The sequence below is a fragment of the Kogia breviceps genome, chromosome 15 (assembly GCF_026419965.1).
Source record: "Kogia breviceps isolate mKogBre1 chromosome 15, mKogBre1 haplotype 1, whole genome shotgun sequence".
Lineage (NCBI taxonomy): Eukaryota > Metazoa > Chordata > Mammalia > Artiodactyla > Physeteridae > Kogia > Kogia breviceps.
Window position 1 is genome coordinate 2,599,223 of NC_081324.1, and position 26,056 is coordinate 2,625,278.

Below are 26,056 nucleotides of genomic sequence, written 5' to 3' on the forward strand. Positions count from 1 at the left end.
GAAAACATTTTCTATCTTAGCATAAAATCAGTTTCTGTGGGGTGACACCGTGGGGTGGTGGTGGTGGGGGGCGTCTGGGGGCTTGATTATTTGAGAGAGTAAAATCAGATCGTGGTCGTATGATAGAATAAACAACTTAGGAATGCGTCAAAAAGAGGAGAAAATAAAAGGAAAAAGCTAAGCAATTAGAAATTCCAGTATTGTACAATTTAATTTTTTTTTTTAGAAATTTGCAGTTTATCTTATTCATACAATTCTTTTTTTTTTCAAAATTTGGCTAGAGAATATTTTATTTAGGATATCAAAATCATGCTATAATCCATATCAAGCATGTAGCATTTTCTTTCTTTTTTTTAACATCTTTATTGGAGTATAATTGCTTTACAATGGTGTGTTAGTTTCTGCTGTATAACAAAGTGAATCAGTTATACATATACATATGTTTCCATATGTCTTCCCTCTTGCGTGTCCCTCCCACCCCGCCATCCCACCCCTCTAGGTGGTCACAAAGCCCCGAGCTGATCTCCCTGTGCTATGCGGCTGCTTCCCACTAGCTATCTATTTTACATTTGGTAGTGTATATATGTCCATGCCACTCTCTCACTTTGTCCCAGCTTACCCTTCTCCCTTTATTCATACAATTCTAAAAAATGGGGTTAGTTGGTTGATTCCTATGTGGTTGCATAGAAAACACAGGTCCTTTTATTTCTTTAGTCCTGGTATCTGTCTTTCGATTGATTTATTCATTCAACAAACATTTATTGGCTGTGGGGCTGCAAGGAATTAAAGACCAATGACATCGGATGTTTATTGTTAAGGAGTTTAATGGTCTTGCAGAGAAGGATATTTAGTATATTTCTCTTCAGCATGTTCAGAATTTAGGGATATGTCAGTATTTATCCACAGATTTTACACGCAGACACACACATGCGTGCGTGTCCAGACATAAATACACAATGTATGTTATGTACGTCTGGTATGTGTATATGTATATATAATTTTAAAGTCCTGTACTGGTAAGATTGAGGTACTAAATTCCACTTCAGGTGCTCCAGAAACAACTTTACATTTTTTCGGCCAGGTTTGGGTGCTTGGGGTTGGGGGAGGGCGGAGAATGGAGCCAACTTCAGGGACAGAAAAGCTTGCCTTCTGAGTCTGAACCTGCCTTGTTAGTGGTCATTTACACCGCCCGCCATGTTTCCAAACCGCAGCACTCGGCTTCTGCCTTCAGCTCTTCGCGGACGAAGACTGGCTTTCCAGGTCCTTTCTTCCCAGGGGTGGAATCTGGTGTCAGAGGAGGGACTCCGCAAGGAGGGGTACACGGCGGGGGCCACCGGGCTTGGCCGCTGGTGTCATTGGTGGGATGGCACTCCGGGCTGGGGACGCGTGGGGATAAGCAGGGGTGGACTCGGGGGTTTTTAAGACACCGTGAGAAAGAAGACTGAGAAAGAAACCCAGGTTCTTGGAATACGAGTGAACTGAGCGTGCTCTCGGCCTCCACACTTGCCTGCAACTATGTTCCGAAGACTTTGAGGTGGAAGGGTCGAGAGTGACCGGGGTGCCACTGGTCACCTCTGACGTTGCGGCCACATCTCGGCAGTGCGCTGGCCTCTCGCCTTCTCCTCAAGGGCCACGCCCTCCCTGTTGTCGGCTGGTCCCCCTCTTTCATCCCCTTATTAATCCCGCATACAGCAGCTCCGGCAACGGGAGATTAAAATCCATGGCCCCTTTCTCGCCCGGGCTGACCCTATGGGTCACCAGGTCAGATTGCAGGGTCCAGTGCTCCTGAAGATCGAGGCGGGGTTAGCAGGCCACACACGTGCCGTGGGCGGTGGGGTGACAGTCCAGGAGTGCAGGCGGTGGCTGGGCGCGGTGGCGCGCCTGTCCCGTTGGGGTGTCCCTCGAGGCCCCCTGCCCCTCCCCGTCCCCTCATGTCTTCCGCCCACCACGTGGAGCTAGGGTTCCCTGCCCTGCAGCCACTGAGAACAGTAAGTGTGAGGGCTTTGGCTCCCTTTTCCTGCTCTCAGGACTGGGGCCCTGTCGGGGGACAGTGAACCTCGGTGTCATTGACTCTGAAAACGATTGATGGCACCGCTGCATCGGTGCCCGTCCGCCGCTCCGCCTGGCACCTCTGGGCTACGGTGTGTTTTGTTGTCTCCGACCCGCTTGGGTTTGACTTCCTTGGGTCTCAGACACTTTCATCTTAAGGGATTTTTCAGGTTCTTTTAAGGTTAAGATGACCTACCTGCTTTGCTAACTTCATTATCTAAGTATCTGATAATAAAAAGTGATACGTAACACATATATATATATATATATATATATATATATATATATATTTTTTTTTTTTTTTTTTTTTTTTTTTTTTTTTTTTTGCGGTACGCGGACCTCTCACTGTTGTGGCCTCTCCTGTCGCGGAGCACAGGCTCCGGACGCGCAGGCGCAGCGGCCACGGCTCACGGGCCCAGCCGCTCCGCGGCACGTGGGATCCTCCCGGACCGGGGCACGAACCCGCGTCCCCTGCGTCGGCAGGCGGACTCTCGACCACCGCGCCACCAGGGAAGCCCCGTAACATATTTTTCAAAACATTTTATGCTGGAGGTGGCACAGGTGTGCAGATGGGTTTCCACTTTGCCTGAGTGCAGAAGACACCTGGACAGGAGATTCAGAGCTCTGGAGCTGTCTGCTCCTTTCATGGATGGAAGGTTAACACTGGGTTTCAGGCCTCCCGAGTCCAGAGCGGCCCTTTCTTTGTGGCTAAGGTACAATTTTAGAACTTGTTGAGTTTGGTGCTTTTGTATTTTGTCATTACTTTTGGAGTTCCTAACACTTGTAATTTGCATCACGTCCGGGGGTTGACAGTGCGTGACACGTGTTCAACAGAGATGATTTTGCCTCATCTCCTTACTTACTCATCTCCTAATGTCGGGCAGCATGGTCTTGTTTCTAAACTCTGATATCACGATCCTAAATCAAGGCTTGAATTTAGAATGAGTCTTTCGATTAAGGAATATTTGGTTTAGGCTGTGACCCACTTGCTTAACTCTTTGGAAGTTTTCTTGCCCGAAATAAGTGGCGTTTGTTGCAAGTCTGTTGTATTCGGATTTGGGGGGAGATTTGTCTAGAATCAAGGCAGCAGAGGCCCTGGCCGCGGCCGGTGTGCTGGGGAAGGTCTGTCTTGGGCGTATTAGGAAGGTGGCTGACCTTGAGATTGTATCCTGAGGGCGCGTGACCGCTAAGGCTGCTTGGTCCCACGTGCTGACCCCCCGGCCACGTGAGGCTGCCGTGCAGGACGGGAAGACAGGTCGGGCCTTTGCGTCATTGGAGAAGTTCGGTTGGATGGTGCTGGCCTGAGGGATTCCACGCGCTTCTCAGTTGTCTCAGGGACACGGCCTCTCAAATCCAGAAACTGTCTTGGAATTCCAGCGGCTCCTATTTCTTGTTTGACCCCTGAAAGTTTGTTCTACTTTTCGGATCCCAAGTTGGCGACATTGCAGGTCAGATGAGCGCGCTGGGGCAGTGCAGTCCCTAGAGGGTTGGGTGGATGGATGTTTGCTCTTGGATGTATGTAAATGGATACAACCTGAACTTGTAATCAGCTCCTCTGCGAGGTGTTTGCTGATTGTGTGTGAGCTGCATGTCTTGAGACATGGTGAACTGGGGGAGATGAAGCCTGTGTTAGAATCTGAGTTGAGGATTTCTCCTCCTCCTCTGTCCTGACTCACAAACCGCTGCCTACAGGTGGATGATGGTATCTTTCATTCCAGAAGTTAATTTGCAAGAAGAAAGTTTCCCTTGTGTCAGAATGACTTGAGGTTTCCAGAGTCACAGGTTCCTCCCTCCCCCAACAAAGCAAGGCAGTTTTACCTCTTAGGACTCAATGCAGGACATGGAAACCGCACCAGGTGTTTCCAGCAGGGAGGCATCCAGTACAGGGAGTCACAGGATCCTTGGGTGGGCGGAGGGGCTGGTCTAGGCTGGGCCTCCTGCAATGGCTCCCAGACATTCCGGGATTGTCTCTGCTGGAAGAAAGATGCCACCCCGGGGACCGAGCCTGGCTCCAGATCCGCCGGGGCCTCTCATTTGGGGACCCGGAGCATCAAACGCGGCTGCAGGGCCGTGTGGCTCTTGGAGACTGGCCATTGGGGGTGTTTTTGGTGTCGTATTGGGTGTAATTCACTCTGGTGTGAATGGTATTGTTCCTACCAGAAAAATAATTTCTCCTCAGGTGGTAGTCAAGTGCCTGCCTTCCCCCCCCCCCCCCAAAATACTGTTAACTTCAAAATTATCTTCTTAGAGTTTTTTTCTTTTTAATTTCAATCGGCAAACGAATTGTGCCAGTGGTAGCATTTACTGTAGTCTTTTGAGGGCAAGGTTAAGAAATCAAATTTTATTAATTTTGATTATATATTTTAATTAATTTTGATAATGAAATTTTTGTCATTAAATTCGGTAATGAAAATGTGGTCATCAGAGTTCTACTCTAGTATCCTTGATCTACAAAAAATAGAATTTTTACACAGTACATACTCATGCAGAGGAAACTGGGTGAACTGCCCCATTAAGGAAAGTTTCAACCTAATTGTCCTGAAATCTTTTCTCTCGGTACTCTCCTCTTCAGGCTGTGTAGTGGTTTGTATTTGCTTAAATTGGAAGTAGACATATATATATGTATCTCTACTCATTTGCTGTATATTCCTCTGAAATTATAACTTTTAGGAATTTTTAAAATTATTTTTTTAATGGTCACAATAATTTACGTTTGTCAGCTTATTTTGAAAAGATATAACTACAGAATGTGGGAAATTGTAAAACACAGGGTCTGTGGCCCAAAATTCTCATTTAATGTGTCCTAATTTTTTTAATTTTTATTTTTTTTATTGAAGTATAGTTGATTTACAGTGTTTCAGGCATACAGCAAATAGATTGTCTCGTGTGTGTGTGTGTGTATATATATATATATAGATATGGATGTATATGTACATCTATTTCTTCAGATTCTTTTCCATTATAGGTTATTACAAGGTAGTGAATAGAGTTCCCTGTGCTGTACAGTAGGACCTTGTTGTTTATCTGTTTTATTTATAGTAGTGTGTGTATGTTAAGCTCAAATTCCAAATTGGGATTCTAATTGAATTTTAGTGTTTCACAGCTCTGTCTTTTCTGAAGGTTAGACAGATAAGGATCTCTGTCGCTGTTCATGCATTTTGCCTTGGCTTGTGAATGGGTGGCTGGGCCTTGTTTTAGGGGAGCTACTCTGAATGCTTTGGGCCCCAGTGTTCGTGGTGACCTTATTTCCAGGTGTTAAGGAGATAGATTATTAAACGCTGATGCTAAATCTTTCATAGGAAAATCTGTCTGCTGAGGTAGCCCCTTAACAGGGCTACCCAGGGCAGCTCTGTAGAGGTTGTTTTATAGCAATTAGAGAACAGAGACAGTCAGCCCGGAAACGCGCACAGCTGTCAGCTTTGAAGCCTCTTCTCAGACTCCTCTTGTCCCCTGCCCGGCTGCCTTGGTCCCTCTGGGTTTTGGGGGGTAACGTTGGCGCAGCCTCATGACCGGTGCCCTGTAGGCTTCCTCATGGTGACAGCAGCCGTCCGCACCTCCCATGGTGACCCGTTTTCCGCTTCACGGGTTCTTTGACGCCACCCTTTAGATCTCAGGGTGAGCTGAGTCACCCTCGGTCCTGGGTCCTCCCAGTTCCCCGGGGGTGGGTCGCACAGGACCGAGGGTCCCGGGAAGCGGCTGGGAGTCGGCGTGGCTCCCGGTCACCGGCCCACAGCCCTGCTGGGTGCCGCCATCCGCCTCGGACAGCACCGTGCGGTTAGGGACGCACGTCCTGACGATGACGGCGAGGTCACCGTGACGTGGGATGCGAAACGGAGCGTATCTTCCCCTCCTACCAGTTTTGTCCCCCAGGACCCAGACCGCTCCTCACCCCCCGGAACGTGAGGCCTCGTCCCAGTTCTGGTGACACTCCTCCGTCCTCGTCACCCCGTGAATTCGTGGGAGAGGCGGCCAGGCGAACTTGGCGCCAACGCGAGGACGGGAGAGCGCGCTGACCGCACCCAGCAGGTGCCCGCAGGTCAGGGGTGTTCCGGTAGAAGCGGGGGTAGGAGGAGGGCGGGGTGGGGACAGCTGGGGGCCAGAGGGCCTGACCTGCAGAGGCACGTGGTAGCGCGGGAGCGAGCGCCGCAGAGCCCGGGGCCGAGGCTCCGTGCATGTGTGCAGGGGGTGCGGTCGGGGCTTTGGGGGGTGCGGCGCCTGCTTCTTGACCTGGGTCCGGTTACGAGAGCGATCCCCTTAGAGTAACTCATTCAGCCGTGAAATGGTTTTGTGTATTTTCGGAATCTCTGATTTATCTTACCATAAAAAGGCTCAAAGAGTTCAGGGGGATGGAGGTGTTGCCTGGGATGGCACGGTAGACAGGTGGCTCGGCTGGTGTCCGCTGCCCTGTGAGGGGACGGCCGTCAGGGGCTCGTGTCCTGCTGATTTGGGGCTCAGCCCCTCACAGCGGAGGTGTCAGCCCATTTGATAGAGGGGGGAGCGCAGCTCCGAGTTCACACCTGCGCACCCTTGCTCGGAACCAAGAGAGCCTGGGTTCCGACAGGTGGGTCTCACTGCCGGGGGGACCCTCCCAGGCTTGGGTGTCCGAGGCTGCCCAGGCAGGGGCCAGGTCGGGGCAGGGAGGCGGCGGGCTGCACTCTCACCTGCACACTTAGAGCGCCGGGTCTCCGACTCTGCGAACGAGACACTCTGTCTGTTTCAGGATCGTCCGTGCATTCGGGTGGGACCCGCCGCTGATGGTGAAAAAGAGGGTGTTCCTGACACCTGGGCATTTGTACATCTCTTGGGTCGACAAAAACGTTTCAGCAGAAGCCCAGGAATCCTCACCCATGCCGACAGCTTAGCAAAACCGTGAAGGGTTAGCCTGGAAAGGGAAGGCCTTGGTGAGACGTGAAAGCTGCTTTCACAGCCTCTGCTGTTCGTGTCAAGAAGAAGAATTAGATGAACAGTAAGGCCTCAGGTGCAGAAGCAGGCAGGCGGTACCCAGCGGTGAAGGAGTGCGGTGTCCACGGGCAGGGATGCTTCCTCCCGATGACCGAGACCGGGGCGTAGCGGCCGGGGGTGTGGGCCCTGAAGGAGGGGCCGGCTTCGAGGTCCCAGGGGCTGTGCCGCCCCCGAGGACGCTGCTGTTCCGTGGCCGGCTCCGCCGATGTCAGCACGCACATGCACATGCACATATGTACCCAAGGGCCCGCACACGCACACGGGGGTGACCTTGGGGTCACCGGGGCTTGAGGGGCTGGTAGGGACGGTGACCGAGGGGCTACTGGAACGGCAGTGAGGCCGTACGTGGAGCGTCACCGTGCCCAGCTGGCGGGCAGGCAGAAGAAGTGGTGGGCCTCCGAGGTGCCTCCTTTGCTCACGGCGTTTGCTGAGCTGTGTTGCCGTCTAGCTCAGGTCCGGAAGTCGGTCCGTGCCTGCCGGGTGCTTTGCAGAAGCTGTTGGGCTGGCGTGGAAGGCCGAGCTCCTCGCCCTGGCTACCTGCCCCCGGCAGAGCGGAAATGGGGAGATTTCGGCCCCTGGGCCGGCGCCCCGGGTGCGTCCAGGGAGCTCGTGGCGCACAGGCCGAGCGGTAGCCCTGACTGGTGCGCAGAGACCCAAGGTGACCGCGTGGATGTGTCGCCGTGGAGCTGTGGTTCTGAGGACACGGCGACCAGGGCGAGTGGCTGTGTCACTGTTTCCCAGATTCTTGAGATAATAGCCATTTCGTGGTTTGCAGTTACACGTCTTAGGTTTGGTGAATGTGTTTTCTAGAAGTCGAGAGGTTGATCGAAGTCTGAGTGGAAGAAAGAAGCGGGGACCCTGGGTTCCTGCTCGTGTGTCTCGTGGTGGTGCGGAGCTTGGCCGCTTGAAGGTTTTCAGGGTATGGATTGAAGAGCCCAGCTTTTAAAAATAGCCCCATCACACACACACACGCATTTTCTCCTTTTAAAGAATGGTGTATTCATTGGGTTTTGAATTCTGGACTTTGTAATTGTCTGGCTGTGGGAAAGGGGGCGAGTTCTCAGGACTCGGGGTCACGTGGGCGATTATCTGGTTGGACGGTCGCTGCCCCCGGCGGTCCTGCAGCCCAGACACACTGCCGTTCTCTTGTGGGAAACTGCGTGTGTGTGGGAGCCTGTGTGTGCACTGCGTACATGCCCGTGGCCGGGTGTGCATCTGCGCGCACGTGACTGTGAGCGTGTGTGGCCACGTGACTGCCTGCACGTGCGTCCCCTTTGTGCCTGCGAGAAGCGAAGGATCAGGACGGACGGACACAGACAGGAGAGGGTGCCGGCTGGGCCTGCTGATTCCCAGCGTAGCCCCCGGATGACTCAGCAGCTCTGCAGATAAATCACCTTTGTGAACACGCTGCATCTTTGAACGTGCTTTATTATGGCTTCAGCTCTGCCGCCGGGATCAGTACATCTTTTCAGTCCCGCATAAAGCTGTAAGCTGCCGGCATCTGGAGAGACGTGGAGGTTATAGATTAAGGGGGCTAGAACCCCAGCAGCTTGGTGAGGGTGTTTTTTAGGTCAGAGAGAAGAGAGAGCGTCAGTGGCTGCCATTCTTAAAAAGTGGGTTGGGCTTCCCTGGTGGCGCAGCGGTTGAGGGTCCGCCTGCCGATGCAGGGGACACGGGTTCGTGCCCCGGTCCGGGAAGATCCCACGTGCCGCGGAGAGGCTGGGCCCGTGAGCCGTGGCCGCTGAGCCTGCACGTCCGGAGCCTGTGCTCCGCAACGGGAGAGGCCACGGCGGTGAGAGGCCCACGTAAGTGGGTTTAGGTCACAGAATCTAGACGTTCAGACCAGTGGTGACTTTTCAGATCACTTCCCAGCTTACGTCTTGCTGTCGTCCAGGCCAAACTCAGTGTTCTGGGGAGGATCCGGGTCCCTGTCCCCAAGGGGCCTCGGGAGGTGGGTGCAGAGGGAGAACGCAGGGCACAGGCATGGTAGGGCGGGCAGAGCAGAGGACGTGGGGGAACCTTCCGGACCCTGGCGCGTGGCCGGGCCGCCGCCTTCATCACCGCGAGTCCGCTTGTTCGCTGGCGCTTTGATGAGCAGCAGCCCTCTCGCTGGGGGAGGCTCTCTGAGGACCACGTGTGTGCTCAGCTCACTACTGAGTCCAGCGAGAAGCATCGCAGTCACGCCTGGGTTTTATACAGAGAGCGAACAAATTAATTAGTATTGACCGAGATGGCACCTTAGGCGAGTGGAAGACCCCCGTGACTTGTGTCCTCAGAGGGTGTCCTCCGAGAGCCGTCCCCACCCCCTGGGGTGGCCACCACCCCCTCCCACGCGTGCACCCACGCACAGGCACACGGGCACGCGCACACATCACTGCCAAGGAGCTGCCCGCACTCAGCCCCGGTGCGCAGAGAACGCCGGGCACGCCTGGGTGCAGCAGGGCCTGTCGTGGGCTGAATGGCAGTGGTGACCAGTGCATTTGCTGACTCCCCCCTCCCCGCCCCCGGATATCTCTCCACGCGGGTGGGCGAGTTATTTCAGGCTGGGCGGGAGGGATCCCACAGCTGCAGTTCCCCTTAGACGGCCTCGGATGGGATGCCAAGCCCACGGAAGCAGAGGGGCCGGATGGAGGGCCTTCCCTTTTGAGTTCAGCTGGTAGAATTTGACGGAAAACCCTCTACTTAGCTTTAAACATTTTTAATTCATAGATTCACAGCTCCCACTTAGCCAATGAGCTCCTGGAAAACAGTCGCAGAAATACGATATTGCAACTGCTTCTCAAAATAGAAATATGACTAAAGGATTGAGAAAATAAACGTTAGTAATTGGGGCTTTCCTGTGATTTTTCTGTGTGGTATTGCTCCATCGGGGTTGTAATGCTTTGTCTAGACTTTTAAAAAACTGGATAAATTGAAGGTGAGCTACCAGTCAGGAAAAAAACCAAAGATATGCAAGAAAGAGGAATACAGCTATTTCCTCTTTATTAAAAAAAAAAAGGGGGGGGAGAAAGTGAAAACCAAAGAGTGAAGAAGTTCATGAAGAAGAAATGTGTGTACGCTTTGTTTTTGCATTTTAATGGAAAACAGTATCACTACAACCCCCTTGTACAGCAGTCCCGGGCAGCCTGCCGAAGAGTCCAGAAACAGTTTAGTGATGTGATTTGGGAATATTTGCTTAAATTATTAAGTAAAATATAAAATAACTTTTGCCACTGAATGTCTCTGGGGGAGTGAAACATCTGAGATTTTATATTTATAAAATAGCTTGAACTCTTTATGTGAGCAATACAGAAAAATCTCTGTATTTTATACTCACTTATACACTTATAACCATAAAAGGCTAGAGAATCAGCTTCTGGTGGGGATGAGATGACTCTGCAAAGGAGCTGGTGCTGCTCAGTTAACATTCCCCGTGGTTCCTTCCCAGGCTCACGGCTTCCTAGTTCACAGTTAACTCCGTGTGAGGTCAGGACCATCCTTGTGACACATCAGCTGGCGCCATAGGAGGGAGGGACGCCGGACCAGGCGAGATGGGATGCTTATTGTATTTGGTCAGCTTCGTAGAATAATAAAGGTTTAAACCTGGCGGGCGTGTGGATGCCAAGTGCTCAGAAATCGTGTCCCCAGCACGTTTTGCCCACCGGCAATCTGAAGGCACATGTGACAGTGCCCCACGCATGAAAAGAATTTTGGTTTTCCTGTAGACAGAGTTCTGTGTGGAAGGACATCAGGCCACGTCGTGCCTGTCCTGGGCCGGTTCCCCTTTGAAGCGCCCCGGTTTTCTGTGTGCTTCTGTCCAAAAATCGGACCTTTGTGGGTGCTGCCTGTAATCTAACCCTCACGGTCTAATGGCATAGATCATTTCACCTGAGTTATAGCCAGATCATCCAAGTATATATATCACGAGTTTACAGCTCTCCACATTGTAACCACTGAAAATGCTGGTGAACAGAAACATCGAGACGTAAGACACTTCAAGAGCTTTCGATGAACTACTCTTACCCATTGCAGATACATTCGGTGCTTGCGAAGCCCTTTCAGAGGAAGGATGTGCACAACTGTACTGATGCACACTTAAAGGAAGTGTCGGTGTACTTTTTTGGCTGAACGACACGTACCTGTTGTTCAAAAGTCACGCCTCCTCGGTCCGCTTCTGAAACCCGGGACGGCACGCGGAGCGCGGGCGCCGGCAGCGGGGGTCTCGCGTTGGGGGCGGGCGCCACCTAGTGGTGAGGTCCGCACGCGGCGCCGGAAGCCGCGGCTCCGGGGACAGCCCGGCCGGCAAGCGTGCCCCAGAGTGGCCTTTGTTCTGCAGGTCAGCACGTGCTTGGTTTTACATGTGAAAGATTGTCCTGATAAAGAGTCCCAGTTTCCTTAAAAAGGGTCATTATGATTTGTTTGTAAATACACAGAACTCGGGTTTTGTATCTGGGGATAATTAAGCAGCAGACAAACTTTTCAACCACGCGAACGCTAGTTTGTGTCTGTTGTCATTGTTTTTCTGTTGGAGACTTACAGGGTGACTTCTCTGCCGGAGTCCTGCTCCCAGCTTGGTCTCTTAAAAGGCAGTTTGTGCAAGAGAAAACGAAGGCGGTTTAAAGGACGTGCGTTCTTTGTAGCGGTTGAGGAGCTGGGGTACCCGTGCTGCCCATTAGGAAGCAACAGGGCTGGAGGGCGACGCAGAAGAAGCATCATGTGCTAAGCTGCCCCGGGCTGTTCCTTGCTGCACCTTCTTAATGACATTTTAAAATCTAAAAGTCATATAAATGCCTTCTTTCAACAATTACTTCGGCTTCAACATACTTCTTTATAACATTCGATTTACTTTCTCTTTGCCTTTCAAAGTGGAAATGTTCATTACTCTTCAGAGCGTGGTTTGTAAAGTTTTGTGTAATGGTTTCTTTTCATTTTTACATTTGTTTGAATTTTGTCACGTGGACAAGTTTATACTTTCTGTTAGGATTTGGGGGGTGAAGGAGGGTGTATAAAATGGACAGTAGCCGTGAAAATAGACTTGAATTCTGTTCACTTCAGCGTGGATTCGATTTAAAAAAACACACACACAAATGACCCCGAGTGACACATTTTTATGGTTGCGTCAGTGAGGAAGCAGTAAGTTCTAGATTTCTAGAATGTGATTGTTTTATGGCAGGACGGACTGCCCTCCAGTTACTGGAAGCTTGGGTGGAAACCTGAGGTATTTGATTGACCTTTAAAATGTTGGTTTTGTACTCTCCGAATAGGAATGTTCTTGAAAACATTATTTCCCAGATTTCAAGCTTTAATGTCCTTGTGGAACGGTGGTTACACTGTTTAGTCAGAAGTCCTGTATTTAATCTGTAACTCTTTTTCTTCAGAAATCAAAATCCGGCTTCCAAAGTGCTAAGATATTTACATATTTTTCCATTAATGCAAATAAATTACAGTTTTGTGAGTTATTTATGTGATTAGATTAATTACTTAAAATGAAAACTCCTATACTGTATTCAGACAGACAGAAAAACAAGCAGGAACGATTTAGGGAATAAAATATTGGTTCATTTATAAAAATTTTAAAACATGGTCATTCGGCTGTCACTAATTGTTCTAGTTCTGTCTGGTTCCCTTACTGAGACTTGTTATTATTATTAATTATTATAGTTCACATTATATGTGTAATGAGTGAGAGAGCTTTGAAACACTTCTTTTAAAGAGACTTTTCTGACCATAGAGCTGAATAGTCCTTAATAGACACTGGGCCATTAGAAGCAGTTTCTGTATTATTCTCTATGGAAACAAAGCCTGTCCTTTTACAAAGGGTGAAGTGGGGCAGAGCTGGTACTTTCACTTTGGTGCTGGTGTTGTTCCTGGGCCTGGAAGCCCTGGTGATTTCCTTGTTTGCTGTAACCCCTCCTTAGAGCAGCCTCACAAGTAGGTCACTTGGTCACGTGCTTTTCTGGATGCCCCTCTGTATACGACCAATAATAAGCGTGTCTTTGCCCCTTGGTTATTTTCCTGTATTTTCCCAGAAGGAGAACTTCCAGATTGAACCAGCTCGGGGCAGTGTTTTTCAGCGTTTCCTTTGCTTCACTTGCACAGAAAGCTTCTTAAACCGTGTTTGTTAATTGAAAAGCCCCATGGATATTGCAGCTAAAACGTTTTCTTAAGGCATTTCTACGTTGTATCCAAGACATCCTATGATAATAATAATTCTCTTCATCACATTTCATTGAGATTCAGTGTTTCTGAGATTCTTTTAGCTGAAATATCTTTCCAGGGACTCTTTCTACCCCCAGACACCTATGTAGTTTTCTCTCTGTTAATTTCTTGCGTTTTAATTGTCTCAGTTAACTCTCAAGTTTCAGCTAAATCTCTGAGATGCGTGGTGGCTCTCATTTCTCTTAAGACATCATACCTTTTATTCTGCCCTGTATCTATTTTTGTTACCAGCTTTCCCTTTTCTTTAATTTAAAAAATTTTTTATTTTTGGCTGCGTTGGGTCTTTGTTGCTGCGTGCGGGCTTTCTCCGGTTGCGGCGAGCGGGGGCTACTCTTTGTTGCGGTGCGCGGGCTTCTCACTGCGGTGGCTTCTCTTGTTGCGGAGCATGGGCTTTAGGCGCACGGGCTTCAGTAGTTGTGGCTCATGGGCTCAGTAGTTGTGGCTCGCGGGCTCTAGAGCACAGGCTCAGTAGTTGTGGCGCACGGGCTTAGTTGCTCCGCGGCATGTGGGATCTTCCTGGACCAGGGCTCGAACCCGTGTCTCCCTGCATTGGCAGGTGGATTCTTAACCATTGTGCCACTAGGGAAGTGCCCCAGCTGCCCCTTTCTAAGACAGGGTAAAAAAAAAAAATCAGAAAAGAAGGGTCTTCTGAGGAACATTATTTAAAAACGGATGTTCTTGCTGTCCCAACAAGTTTTTGGTAACTGGTCAGATTTGTTATAAAAGTTACTAGGAACTCACACATATTAAAAATAATCGCTGAAATCTTAAAATTACTTTTAATCCAGGAGTTCTTAATGGTGAGAATTCTTCAGGCTTACAGTACTTGGGATATTGTATCTTTGGGGAGAGAGTTATTGTTTGTCCCATATAAGTCTCAAATCACGAGAATAATTTGGATTTAGGCTATCTTCTGTCTCGAGAACCTCCTTAACCCCACTCCCCCTTCATACACTTGCGTGTGGAATTAGTTTGGTGGACCTTTCTTTTCAACGAAGAGGAACAGCTAGGAAGGGGCATGAGGACAGTGTCATGGTCACAGCCTCTGGGGTGGGGAGCCCCGATTACCTGAATATGCAGATTTGCCCTCAGCCTTGGGCGCCAGCTGCTGTTTGCGTTTGCGGTCGTCACGACAGATGTCACATCTGGGTTTTAATTCAGGGACGGGGCTGCTGATGGAATCCCATACTCAGGTTGCCGGATCACCTCCTGAGCCAGGAGGAGGGGCTGCAGGAGAGAGCATCCCTTCCTATTTCCTCTGCAGCCTGCACACTTCCTGGGGCCACGCGCTGGTCCTGTGGCCCTGGGGCGTGAGGCGCTGGGGGCGGGGAGGCCGTGGCTCTGAAACCTCTGGGCCCTGGGAGGCGGCCAGGCGGCCCTCTCCAGCGTGACCGGGGTCCATCAGTACTTTGCGAGCTGCTTTATCTGGCCGCCATTTTGAGTTTTCCTGCATTGCCATGTGCTTGTGCATCCTATTTTGGAGAGAAAGTTCATCTTCCAGAATTGCAGGACCTGAAGTCATTTGGGGTCCAATATGAAAAGTCCTAGAAACTTGCTGCACACGTGAGGCTCAGTACTTCGCCTTACGGGCACCCAGCCCAAACATGGGTAAGTTTTTGGCAAAGTCAAGTGAGGTTTCCCGCACAGCATCTGATTCTCCCCCAGCAGTTACTGGACAGGGTCACCTCCATCCCTGCGGACCCTCCCCAGCCGTGGACGCAGCGGGTGGACGAGGGCTGGATGGCCACAGTAGGTATGGGCTCCACCAGCCACAGCGAGGCCTTCTGGAAGCTGCTCTCCGCCCCAGTTTCCTTAACTGCAACGCGGGGGAGAGCAGCATCACCTCCTGGGTGCGTTGAGAGAGGTGGTAGCGGGTCCAGACGGCTCCGCTGGGGTTCTGGCTCCTGGGGAAGGGGGAGTCCTCCTCCCAGCCCCTCACTGGGTGTTCCCGGCTGGACGGCAGCTCACCGGCGGGGACCGAGACGCCTCCCTCCCGTAAGGGCAACGGCGAACGTCCGTGTGGTTCCTGCTGCGAGCCAGGCCCTCGCTGCCTGGGGACCCCGTCGGGGCCACGCCACCCCTAGACGAGGCTGGGCGATGCTGGCCGGGTGGTGTGGTCGGCCGTGACCAGGGTACCGCCGCCGGCGTCTGGCGCCACATCCCGCTCGCCTACGGGAACCAGGCTGGCGGGCGCCGGGGACCAAGTCTGGCCACCAGCAGTTGACCCTCCCCGGTGACACAGAGGCGCGTCTCGGCAGGCGGGGCTGGGGATCCACTCTCCTCCCTCCACCTTCCTCTTGGTCCCATTACAGACGTTAGTAGCTGATGACATCCTCTGAGATTTGCTTAGGTTCCTAGCAGAATGAGTCATCTGTGTTCACAGAGTAACTAACTGGGGTGAGAAATTGGGGAGACCGGTCAGGAATCAGTTGACGGCGGGGACAAGTCAGTCTGTGCAGCTCCTCCCTCCGTCAGGACACTCGTGCTAGGGGAAGGCCCACCGTAAGGTAAAGGCTTGCAGGGTTTTGTGCTGCATTAGTTTCTGTTTTGCTTTTGTTTCTGTTTTGCTTTTTGTTTTGTTTTAACCAAGGGTGGGAAGCAAAGAAATTATAATAAACATAAAAAGAGAGGCAAAGAGCCACAAGTCCTACACTAAGTGGACAGACTAAACCAAGATGAGCTGATGAGGTGATACATGATAACCGAGGATCTAGCAATGAGGCTCTTCTTGTAAAAGCGCCTTCAGTCCCCAAACTTGAAACCGCTCCCTGCCGGCCCATCCCACATTTACGTGTGACGGGTGCACACGCGCTCCCCGGAGTGAAGTGCTAACCTGCTGCTTTTAAAGTTATACATGAAGCAGTGACGGAGCGTTTTCTGAAAAAAGAAGTGTGTTTCCCCCCGACATCACTCAGACATACCTGTGCAGGATCCACCACACCTGAGTCCACCGAATTGAAAGCAAAGCCGTGAGGCCACCGAGGCGCCTGTGAAGCCAGCGGTTCCTTTCTGGTGGTCGTCCGTCCCTTGTGCAGAATCCTCCCACAGCCCTGGAGTTGAAGGGAGAGACAGAGACAGCCTGTGGGCCCCGGAAGGCCGGCCCCTCCCCGCCTGCTGGGAGCTGACCTCCAGCCCCGTGGCAGCTCGTCGTCTGTCTCGGCCTCTCCTGAAATCCGCTTCTCCGTGACTCCCAATTATTTGTCCTCTGTCGACCCCAGCGCGCCTTGAGCGTGGCCACAGTTAGAATCACCCAAAGGTTTTTTTTTAAAAAAATGTGCAGACTCTTCTTCCCCAAAGGCTGGTTTTTGGTTGAGGCACTGGCCTTGGGTCTTTCTTCCAGTGACGGTTCACGTCCTTTGCAGATGATTCCAGGGGCCAGCCAGAATGCTGCTGTGGATGAACTAGCCCTCCCTCCCTCCCTCCCTCCCTCCCTCCCTCCCTTCCTTCAGGACACGGGGACTGAATGTCAAAGTTTGTGGTGGTCCAGCCAGCAGCCCTCAGTTTTAGGTGGCACAGTCCAAGTTCCTGCAGTCATTCTCCACATTACTTGGTGTCCAGAGACCTCCCTCCGTGAGCCTGTCCTGGGTATGCTTTTGGCTCTTCTTAGCACGGGGCTCAGAGCCGAGACTGGGCTCCTCCAGCTAGGGGAGCACTGCTGGTGCCCTTGCCTCCCTGGCTGTGGCTGTGGCTTTACCTTGATATATCAGTGAAACCCTGGGCCATGGAGACTCACACGGAGCTTGTGGTCCCCTAGGAGCCTGGACTCTTTTTCACGGCACAGCCCTTAAGCCAGACCTTTCACTTCCTGAACTTCGTTTCTTCTTGTTAGTTTTGAGCCTTTGTTCCATCCTGTTGAAAACTTGTGAATCTCTGTCTTTTTGGGGTTTTTTCGGTGAAGGTTTTGGCTCTCCCTCCTAGCTGAGTGTCAGTCCTGGGTCTGATACCTTTGTCCAGCCCCATTTCTTCATCTAGGCCACCGATAAATGCTGGTGGGGCTATGGGAGGACCGATGCTGTAGCGTCCTTCGGAGAGCGTCCTCCCTGTGGATTCTGGGCAGGGGTGTCGGGTCAGCTCCCAGGCCACCTTGTTGACCAGCCACATTTCATCTTGTGCCCAAGACCATCAGGAGACACCAGGTCCATGTGTCCTTCTGTCTCCTAAATGACCAGAGTGGTAAGCCTCTCAAAATAGGGAATCATGGGCTTTTACGGTGCTACTGCTTCTTACCCCCTAAACCGGAGATAAAATATTTTGAAACGGTACCTATTTTATAAACCAGAATACCAAGGCTCACAGAATTGATCTAATCTGCTTTCTCAGCAGGTCAGTTGAAAAGTGTGTTTTGATCTGCGTTAACATTGTCACAGACTGCTTCCTTGGCGACTCGGTGCAATGTAAGACCCGTGCACAGAGGTCAGGGGCTGAGGAAGGCGTTTCAGAGCCCTCACGCAGGTGTGCCGGCCCGCCATGCGGTGCGGGGGTCCTCGGAGCTGTGTCTCTGAGTTCCGGTACTGCGATGGAGGGCCTGCTGTAATTTTTCACTTGCTGTCTTGGTCAGAGGCACTGGAGGTTCTCGTGATGTTTGAAATCCTTTGTGGCAGCGTAACCTTTGGGGGCTCTGACAGATGTGCTCTGAACACCTGCAGATGTGTAGTGTCGGGTACAGCGGCCCTGCTGTTTCAGCTAATAGGCTTTGGCGTGTGTTCTCGTAAATCCGTATGCCTTTACTGCAGGAAGAGCTATAGGTCCCCCAAGCCGCCGTCCTGACTCTCTTTGAAAATGTAAAAGTGAATTTGACAGGCTGAGCGTCAGCCTGAATGAAACAAAGGCCAAGACGATGCCCTGCATTTAATTCCAGGTTAAATGCCCTTTTTATCATCAGAGCTTTCCAGGGCCGCCCAGTTTGCTTTCTGAGTAACGCTAGGTACCCACATGACAGGCAGGTATATCTAACTTTATTTAAATGTTAGGTTTTCAGAGCCTGTAGGGTCGGAAAATGTATTCCTCTCTTGTCTTGTTTCCTGACTAATTCTACCCGTCACTACATACTGGTAACATTCCTTATGTGGACGTAATCCTTTAGAGTTGCTTATAAGTGGCTCTCTGACTACCTACTAATTGAAAATGAATATTTGTTACTGTGTTCCTTCAGATCTCTGCTAAGTGCCTTCTGTGAAGGACATTTTCCTGCTTTCCTGAAGATCCCTTTGGAATACACTTTTTTTTTCTTTTTTCTTTTACCAATACGATGTGATTACTGTCTTAACTCCAAAAATACACTTAGAAAAATTTTCTTTTCTTTTCTTTTTTATTGAAGTAGAGTTGATTTACAGTATCGTGTTAGTTTCAGGTGTACAGCACAGTGATTCAGTTATACGTGTGTGTGTGTTTATGTATTTTCAGATCCTTTTCCCTTATAGGTTATTACAAAATATTGAGTGTAGTAAAATACTAAGTTTAGAAATATACTAAAACATTGAGTATAGAAAAATTTTAAAGAACATTCTATGTAAACAGATACCTACATTCCATGAGAATGTTAAAATCTCTAAAAAAAATTCTTATTTAAAAACCAACAGTATCGGGCTTTCTCATAAAAGGAAACCTAAGATTTTAGTCCATCCCCGCTATGACTCCTGTAATGAGAAAAAACACCCCCGAGCTCGTACTGATGGGAGGAATCCACGCTCCGTAGTTCGGAAAGGTGTCAGACATGCAGAAACGTGTGCGCACCTTCTAACTGAAATAAACCCAAGGGCGTCAGTGCAGACTTCAAGTGGGTTTTTGTTAAATCGTGTCGAATCCACTCGCGGTGCAGTCTGGTCGGGGAGAAGCTTTGCAGCCTCGGTGCCCAAGCTCAGGGAGCTGGCTGCACTTGGGGTGATGTCATTTCCCCTCACCCGGGAGGGCGCGAGGCCGCCCCGTGGCAGGGAACCCGTGCCCGGCCAGCGCTCCTGTAGGAGGCTCCAGGCGGACCCCACCGGAGCGATAGTGGGTGTCCTACCCAGGGAGCACCGTTTCTCCCGGGCAGTCCCCCCTGGGAGGCACCCCCTACCCTCTCAGGCCTCCAAAGGAAACTGGTGGTGCCCAGGTTTGGGAGCTGAATGTTGGACTTCACTAGACAGTCATGGGAGCCAGTCGTAGTTTCTGAGGCAGCTGCAGGGTCCCTGGGGGGAGAGCACACTGTTTTCCAGCCCTGCCTCTCTGTGACCACGGGCCGAGGGGTTCTTGGAAAGCCACGGAAAGCCTTATGCTGTTATAAAGAATCAAGTCTTTTTTCCTGGTTTTTGATAGAACTAGTCCCCCTCAACGTGTTAACTAGTAACGGTGTAGTTATGTGTCACCAGATAGGCAGCTATGTTATTTTCCCCTGTAGTCTACTGAGTCATCTAATTGGAAAAGAGGCCCCACCCCAAGTGGCGCCATTTTGCCCTCCAGGTTGATCTGCTCTTAACAGAGCTTGCTGACCCAGGTCCTGGATCGCACTGTTCCTGACACCCACATGCTTCCCTCCACATGTGCGCGTGGCGGTTTGGGTGTGCTTCTCTGTCTTCTGTTCTGAAGAGAAACGGTAACGTCACGTTTTCCATTTCGATCCTCCAGGGACAAAGCCACACCGCTGCTGCTTTCCAGAAGAAGTAGCCTCCGCTGCGCTCTCCAACGGAGACCAAAGTCACACACTTGGAAATAACCCATCGGGAAGAGCCGCCAGGGAGCCCGGCGCGGGGATCGCAGCTTCTGTGTCCGTACTTGAAAGCAGTAGCGGAGACACTTCCAAGAGAGCAGAGAAGCCTAGGTTTTCTCTGGACTTAAAGATGCCAGCATTTCACCCCAAGCAAGAAGGCCCCGGCTCCAGGGACGCTGCGGACTTCTCTTCACATCCCACTCAGACTGCAGATCTGCAGCTGCCCTCGGAGAGCCGAGCCACCCACCCGAAAGAGAAGCTGTCCGATTTGCACAATAAGGAGCGTTCCGGGGGAGGGAAGAGGGCGCCGGCCCCAGACCTGACCCCGCTGGACCTGAGTGAGCGGTCGACGCGGGATGACCCCAGCCACAGGGAGCTGGCCTCCTCCCTGCAAGCTGCTCTGGCCGTGCACCCGTGTCCTTACTGCAACCACAAGACCTACTACCCCGAGGTGCTGTGGATGCATAAACGCATCTGGCACAGGGTCAGCTGCCACTCCATGGCCCCCCAGTGGGTTCAGCCCAACGGTTACAAAAGCATCAGAAACAACTTGGTTTTCCTCACCCGGAGCGGACGCACGGGCCCCCCGCCTGCCCTTGGGGGCAAAGAGTGCCAGCCCCTGCCCATCTCCCGGTTCACCCGCACTCAGGTGCCGGGCGGGGCGCCGGGCCCCAGAGGGAGCCCCTCGGCCCTGGGGGGGCCCACGAAGGCCGCCGGCTTGCCCAGGAGCAAGGAGAGCCACCCCGGGGGGCCCTGCGCACTCTGGGCGGCCGGCCCCGACGGGCATCGGCAGGCCAAGCCCGGCCCCGGCCCCGGCCCCGAGCAGCCCGGGGCTCCGCCGCCCCCGTCCAAGCCCAAGCAGGAGGCCGGCCCCAGACCCGGGCCCGCGGTGGGCGGCGGGGGCTTCAGCAGAAGTGCCACACCGACCCCCACCGTCATCGCCCGGGCGGTGCCCCAGCCCCCGGCCCACAGCCGGCAGGGGGACAAGTATGGCCTCCCCCCAGCGGGGGCCGGCCTCGGTCCCCCAAGTAAGCACAGCGCCCTGGACCCGCCCAAAGCCAAATTCAGCCCTCAGCCTCAGGGTCAAGCGCACGGGAAAGGTGACGGCGGCCCCCCTCTACCTCCCCGCGAGCCCCCCGCCAAGGCCGGCTCCAGAGGGACTGCGGCCTCGCAGGCCCAGCCCGTCCTGCACAACGTCAAGCAGGAGCCTGCGTCCGAGGGCCCCGAGAAGCGCCTGGACATCCTCAGCATCTTTAAGACGTACATTCCAAAGGACTTTGCTTCCCTCTACCAGAGCTGGGGCGGCAACGGCCCTGCGCTGGAGCACAGAGGTAAGGGCTGCGGGGGCCCTCTCCCCGCCCGCCCTGGGGGCTCTGGGACCTCACGGGGGCGCCCCTCCTCAGAAGGGCACAGTGCTGCCCGCTGGCTGTGTCTGAGCCCCGACGCAGCGCGCCCTGGCTGCTGCGCCCGGCCTCCTGGTGACGCCCCCGGCACACCCAGCAGGCTGCCTCCGTGGCGCTTCTCCACTTGGTCGTTTTATCTTATTTTTAGTCTCATTATTTTTGTGGCCGCACCCGCAGCTTGTGGGATCTTAGTTCCCCGACCAGGGGTCAAACCCAGGCCCTCTGCAGTGAAAGCGCCGAGTCCTAACCACTGGACTGCCAGGGAGGTCCCTCCATTTGGTTGTTTTAATCAAGAATCAGTAGATGTTCATTGCCTCACGCCTCTCCAAAGCCAAGATGTGCGTTTGAAGTGGTTACTTAAGTTTTATCTTTACACGCATATAGTTTTAAAAGCGCACATCAGTACTACAGCATTCGTTAGCAGAGCCTTTGCAGAACGTGAACGTCCCTTACCAGGTTTGGGGAGTTGACTCATGTTTAAAATGCTGGAAAAAATTATACCTCAGATCATTATCTTCCTTTCCTCCCAGTACCTTGGTATTAGTACCTAATAGGAATAATAATTAGGAATTGTCAGCAAATTTCCACGGGCTCCTTTGAATGCCTGCACGGGAATATGATGCCTTCCCTCGTTCTTGATTATAACTTGAAGGTAGCTCTCCGTTAATATCCAGAACACTGGGAAATCTAATTATTTCCATTAAAAAATAAATAGACAAAAACCCCTATGGGCCTCTGGCTCTCACTTACCTTACCTGGGTGGTCCTGACCCTTCTTTGGCTACAACTGTACATCAAGCATCTGTAATTTATTAAAGTAGGGTACCATTTCAGATGAACTGTGAGACCCAGTCCCTCAAATTCCAGGAGCTCAGAAGCACCTTTGTGGGGACAAAGTTCAGATCGGGGGAGTCCCGTGCACAGAGGCACCCGATCCGCGGTGTGGGATGCCTGGTGGGCTTGGTTCCCGGCAGACAGATGTGTGTCTCTCAGCTCCTGGTTTCCTCCTGCGACTTGGAACCTGCCCAGCTCCATCGCTGGTGCCACGTTGGTGTGACAAGGAGGCCTTCGGTCCATGTTGACCCTTGGAGAAAAACGGAGGTGTTTTTCGACTAGCAGAAAACTCAGGCGTTCCGCAGGCTTAGAGATTTTGCCAGTGGGGCCCTTACCTCAGGTGGTTCTGGGGCTGTGGCTCAGAGACAGAGCTTCTCGAGAATTTCTGGAATGAAGCGGAGGCCTGGCTGCCTGCAGGTGGCGGAGGCTTTCATTAAGAGGCGGTGCACAGGGCGGGTCCTGGTTAAGACCCTCGTCCCCTCCCCTGTGCTTCAGGGGCTCTGGGCGCACGGCCCTTGGTAGGTGGGGAAAGGCTGCTCCCACGTAGCTTAGCGTTTCCGCCTTGTTGGATGTTGTTAAGTTTAGTGAGCTTTCCGTGTTCTCGGCGGTGTTTCCCAGTCGTGCAGATTATTTGCTCTGAGATGGAATAAACGTATATTGGTTGGCCTTTTGGATCTCATGCCAACCTCAGCTCTCTAGATACAGGTTTTCGTGGACCCCAAGACAGAGAGGACTTGCATATAGATGATGGTGAGTTTCGTGGGCGCCGTGCTCCTGGTCACCTTCTCCCCTCCGTCCAGTGCTTCCCGGAGTCTCTACCGGCTGCAGGGTGAGTGGAGTCTCTGCACCAGTGTTTGGATGACTTCCACCGAGTAAACCAGACTTGAACTTGGTTTGTTACGACCCACGGCCTGCCCGATCACAGCTCTACACCTGCCAGTTCGCAGCTAGTAAGCGGCCCACATGCCCACGAGTCCTGAAGGCTCTGTGTGCTGCGTGTGGACCCGCCTTGCTGTTGCTTTTTTTCCCAAAAGAGTAGAAGTGAGTTTTAAGTGAAGGTTTAGAGAATTTCAGAAGACAGACTTTGAAGTACAGGTAGCCTGAAATGTTCTCCTTTTCCTTCAGATTTTTAAAATAAATGGTTCTAAGGCTCCCCCCTCCCCTTAAACAGAGGTTAGATATTTATCTTTTAAGTGTGAAAAATGCTAAATCGTCCTCAAAGCGTGTGTGCTGTTCTTGGATGATTTACTCTTCTCACGTCAGGTGTAAGTCTGCAGATTTATGGTGTTTTCCCTCACCCTGGTCTGGGTTTCTTAGGGGAAGTGCTTAAAATTTTTTGGCCTTGATGTGTGAATTCATAGGTGCGGTTTGAGAACCGAAGCTCTTGGGTTTTAGGGAAGAACTGAGGTCAGCTGTGTAAATCCTGGTTGGCCTGCCTCAGGCCAACCAGGATTTGAAAGCCCCGCCAGGAAGGACTTGCTCCCCCCGACCCCCCATATGGCCCCTTCTCTCCCTCATGGACTCGGTTTGGCTCCTGGTCTGGACTTGGGGGTAGTTCAGAGCAAGCCCAGAGCTGTTCTCATCCCCGGCCCATTGCGTCTTCAAACCCTGTCCTTTGCCTCTCCTGCATCCCTTTCCTGGTCCAGCGGCGGACGGGTATCAGTCCCTGCTTGGCCTACGGGGGGGCCTTCTCTGGTCCCTTTCTCCTTTGAGTGTTTGTTTATGATGCTTTGAAAGTGTCGTAGCTGCAGGGAAACCCAGCAGGTGTGGTGAGGTCTATCTGAGAGGTGAACAGAGAAGTGGTGTTTCCTGTTACGGAGACTCTGCATCTACTATTGCAGCCTAGGACCTGTGTGCAGCCCTCTCCCCAAAATTACATTCCCGACATGTTACTGAATTTGCAGTAACTCGACTCTCAAGGTTTTGGTTTCCACTCCTTGCTGAGCGCCCGTTTTTTTCTTGAGTACATATGCGGTTGACTCTGGCATCAGGGGTCTATAGAGTCTAGAATCTGAGCTAATTCATCTCCATTCCAAGTAATCTCTGCGACCGTCCTATTGCACGAGTCTGTCAGCACTTTGGGGGCTCACGCTGTCCTCTGACGCAGTCTTGCTGTGTTTCCCCGAGGGGTGTCGTCTGCGCGTGAAGATCGCAGCCTCCCCACGCGGGCCGTGGGTGACACGTATCGCGGTAGGAAGGCAGAAACGTGCCGAAGGGAATCTTGTAAAAGCAGAGGCGCTCACCTGTTGTGGACACGAGATCCTTGTGGTGCTGGAGGCGTGATCCTGTGAGCCTCAAGGGAGGTACTGTCTTGAGACAGAGAACGGTGCTCTCGGGGTATGTGCCTCTGAGACATCAAGGGTTTATGAGGTTAACAGAGAGAATTCTCAGAGAGCTTTCCCCCACCTGTGTTCTGACCGAGTGATGTTTGTGTAGAAATGAATAGTCTGGAAACTCGGCCAGAAGAGAAAAGATGTTACATGGGAACGATCATCGTCACTTCCCTTAGGGGCTCGAAGCCTAATCCTTTAAGGATAAAAAAAAGCGCTACATGTCCTGTGATCATTCTGCTGTGTAGATCCCAAGTCTGGAAACAGGTATGAATGTAACGTGAGTGGTTTGTTGATAGAACAGTCATAAAATAGTAAATTATCTGTGTTTCCAGAACTTGTGTCCAGCCTGTAGTAGAGGATGGTATGGATTTTAGAATTTAAAAAATCGAAAATAAAAGAACAGGATAATTCTGGATAGGATAACATATAAGGTTTTTCTTGTTGGGACTTTAAAAAAAATCCTGTATGCCCAAGACATATTAATAGGATGGTGACAGAAGACTTGTACTTCCTTTGTGTGGATCTCGGTAGAGTCTTTGCAGGATCCTTCAGTTTCCTTCCTCCCCTGGCGGGGGCGGGGAGGACCTCTTGCAGCATAAAGAAGTTGAACGTGTGTTGGCAGGGCTTTGGAGGAGAGTCTGCAGGTGCCCCCGAAGACCCGCCAGGCCTCTTCCTTTCCTTTTGGAGCCCACTTTCTATACACAACTTTACTTTTGAGGTCAGAGTGTCAGAGCTGCTTTGCTCACCAGGTAGCCTTCAATTCAAATGAAGTTTGTAACCTTTCTCACTAGCTCAGAATTTTGGAGTAGCTTGGGCATAATATTATTGACCGTAAAGGGCAAGGGTCTTTTCTTTAAAAAGTAGGGAGAAGATGATATGATGGAACGCATGGGAAGACAATGTGTGTGTGTGTGTGTGTGTGTGTGTGTGCGCGCGCGCACGTGTGCTGATGCATACTTAATGCAAGGAAATCAGAATGGGTGAGTGGGTACCAGGGCTGTGCTTTTTCTGCTGCTAGTTTGGATGGGAATTACTTAGAAAAAAACGTATGATAATGGCTTAGTTTTGCACGTTGTGGCCATTAGATGCACAGACCACATGGGGGAGCCGTTATCGTTGGTGGGTGTCCTGGAGGCGTCCTTAGGGCCTACATTTAGATGCAGCCCCATTATTCTTGGGCAAGTCCCGGCAGCCGCAGCTGTGGTCAGGGAGGGTCTGCTCAGGAGCGCAGCTGGATGGCGCTCACAGTGAAAAGGAGGGAGGAGCAAAAGCGAGGATAAAGTTGAGATTTTCCTGGACCAGAATCAGAGGAGGGAGGGACCGCCCTGTACGGCTGAGTATGTGGGCTGTTGATAGAAGCCCTCTCCACGCTGGCTGCCTGCGATCAGAAGACCTGGGGTGTCCGGCTCACTCAGGAGCCCCGGCCCCCCTCTTGGGCCCATCGGTCAGTCATCCAGGGCCGCCCTCCGCAGCTTTTCCTTCCCCCGGCACGGCCTGGTCAGAACTCCAGGAAAGAGGAGGCGGGTGGTCTTAGCACGTGAGCCCGCGGCCCCTGGGGTCGCGTGGCCAGGGGACACTTTCCGTGTTTTACCG

General features: G+C 51.9%; 1 protein-coding gene across 4 annotated transcripts in view; it reads left to right on the forward strand.

Annotated features, from left to right (window-relative positions):
* ZNF516 (zinc finger protein 516) overlaps positions 1-26,056 on the forward strand; it is a 111,841-nt gene that overhangs the window by 71,846 nt on the left and 13,939 nt on the right. For all 4 annotated transcript variants that reach the window (XM_067014760.1, XM_059039707.2, XM_067014759.1 and 1 more), the window contains one exon: positions 19,813-21,225. In XM_067014760.1, the coding sequence (XP_066870861.1) occupies positions 19,813-21,225 (1,413 nt within the window). The remainder of the gene's footprint in view (positions 1-19,812; positions 21,226-26,056) is intronic.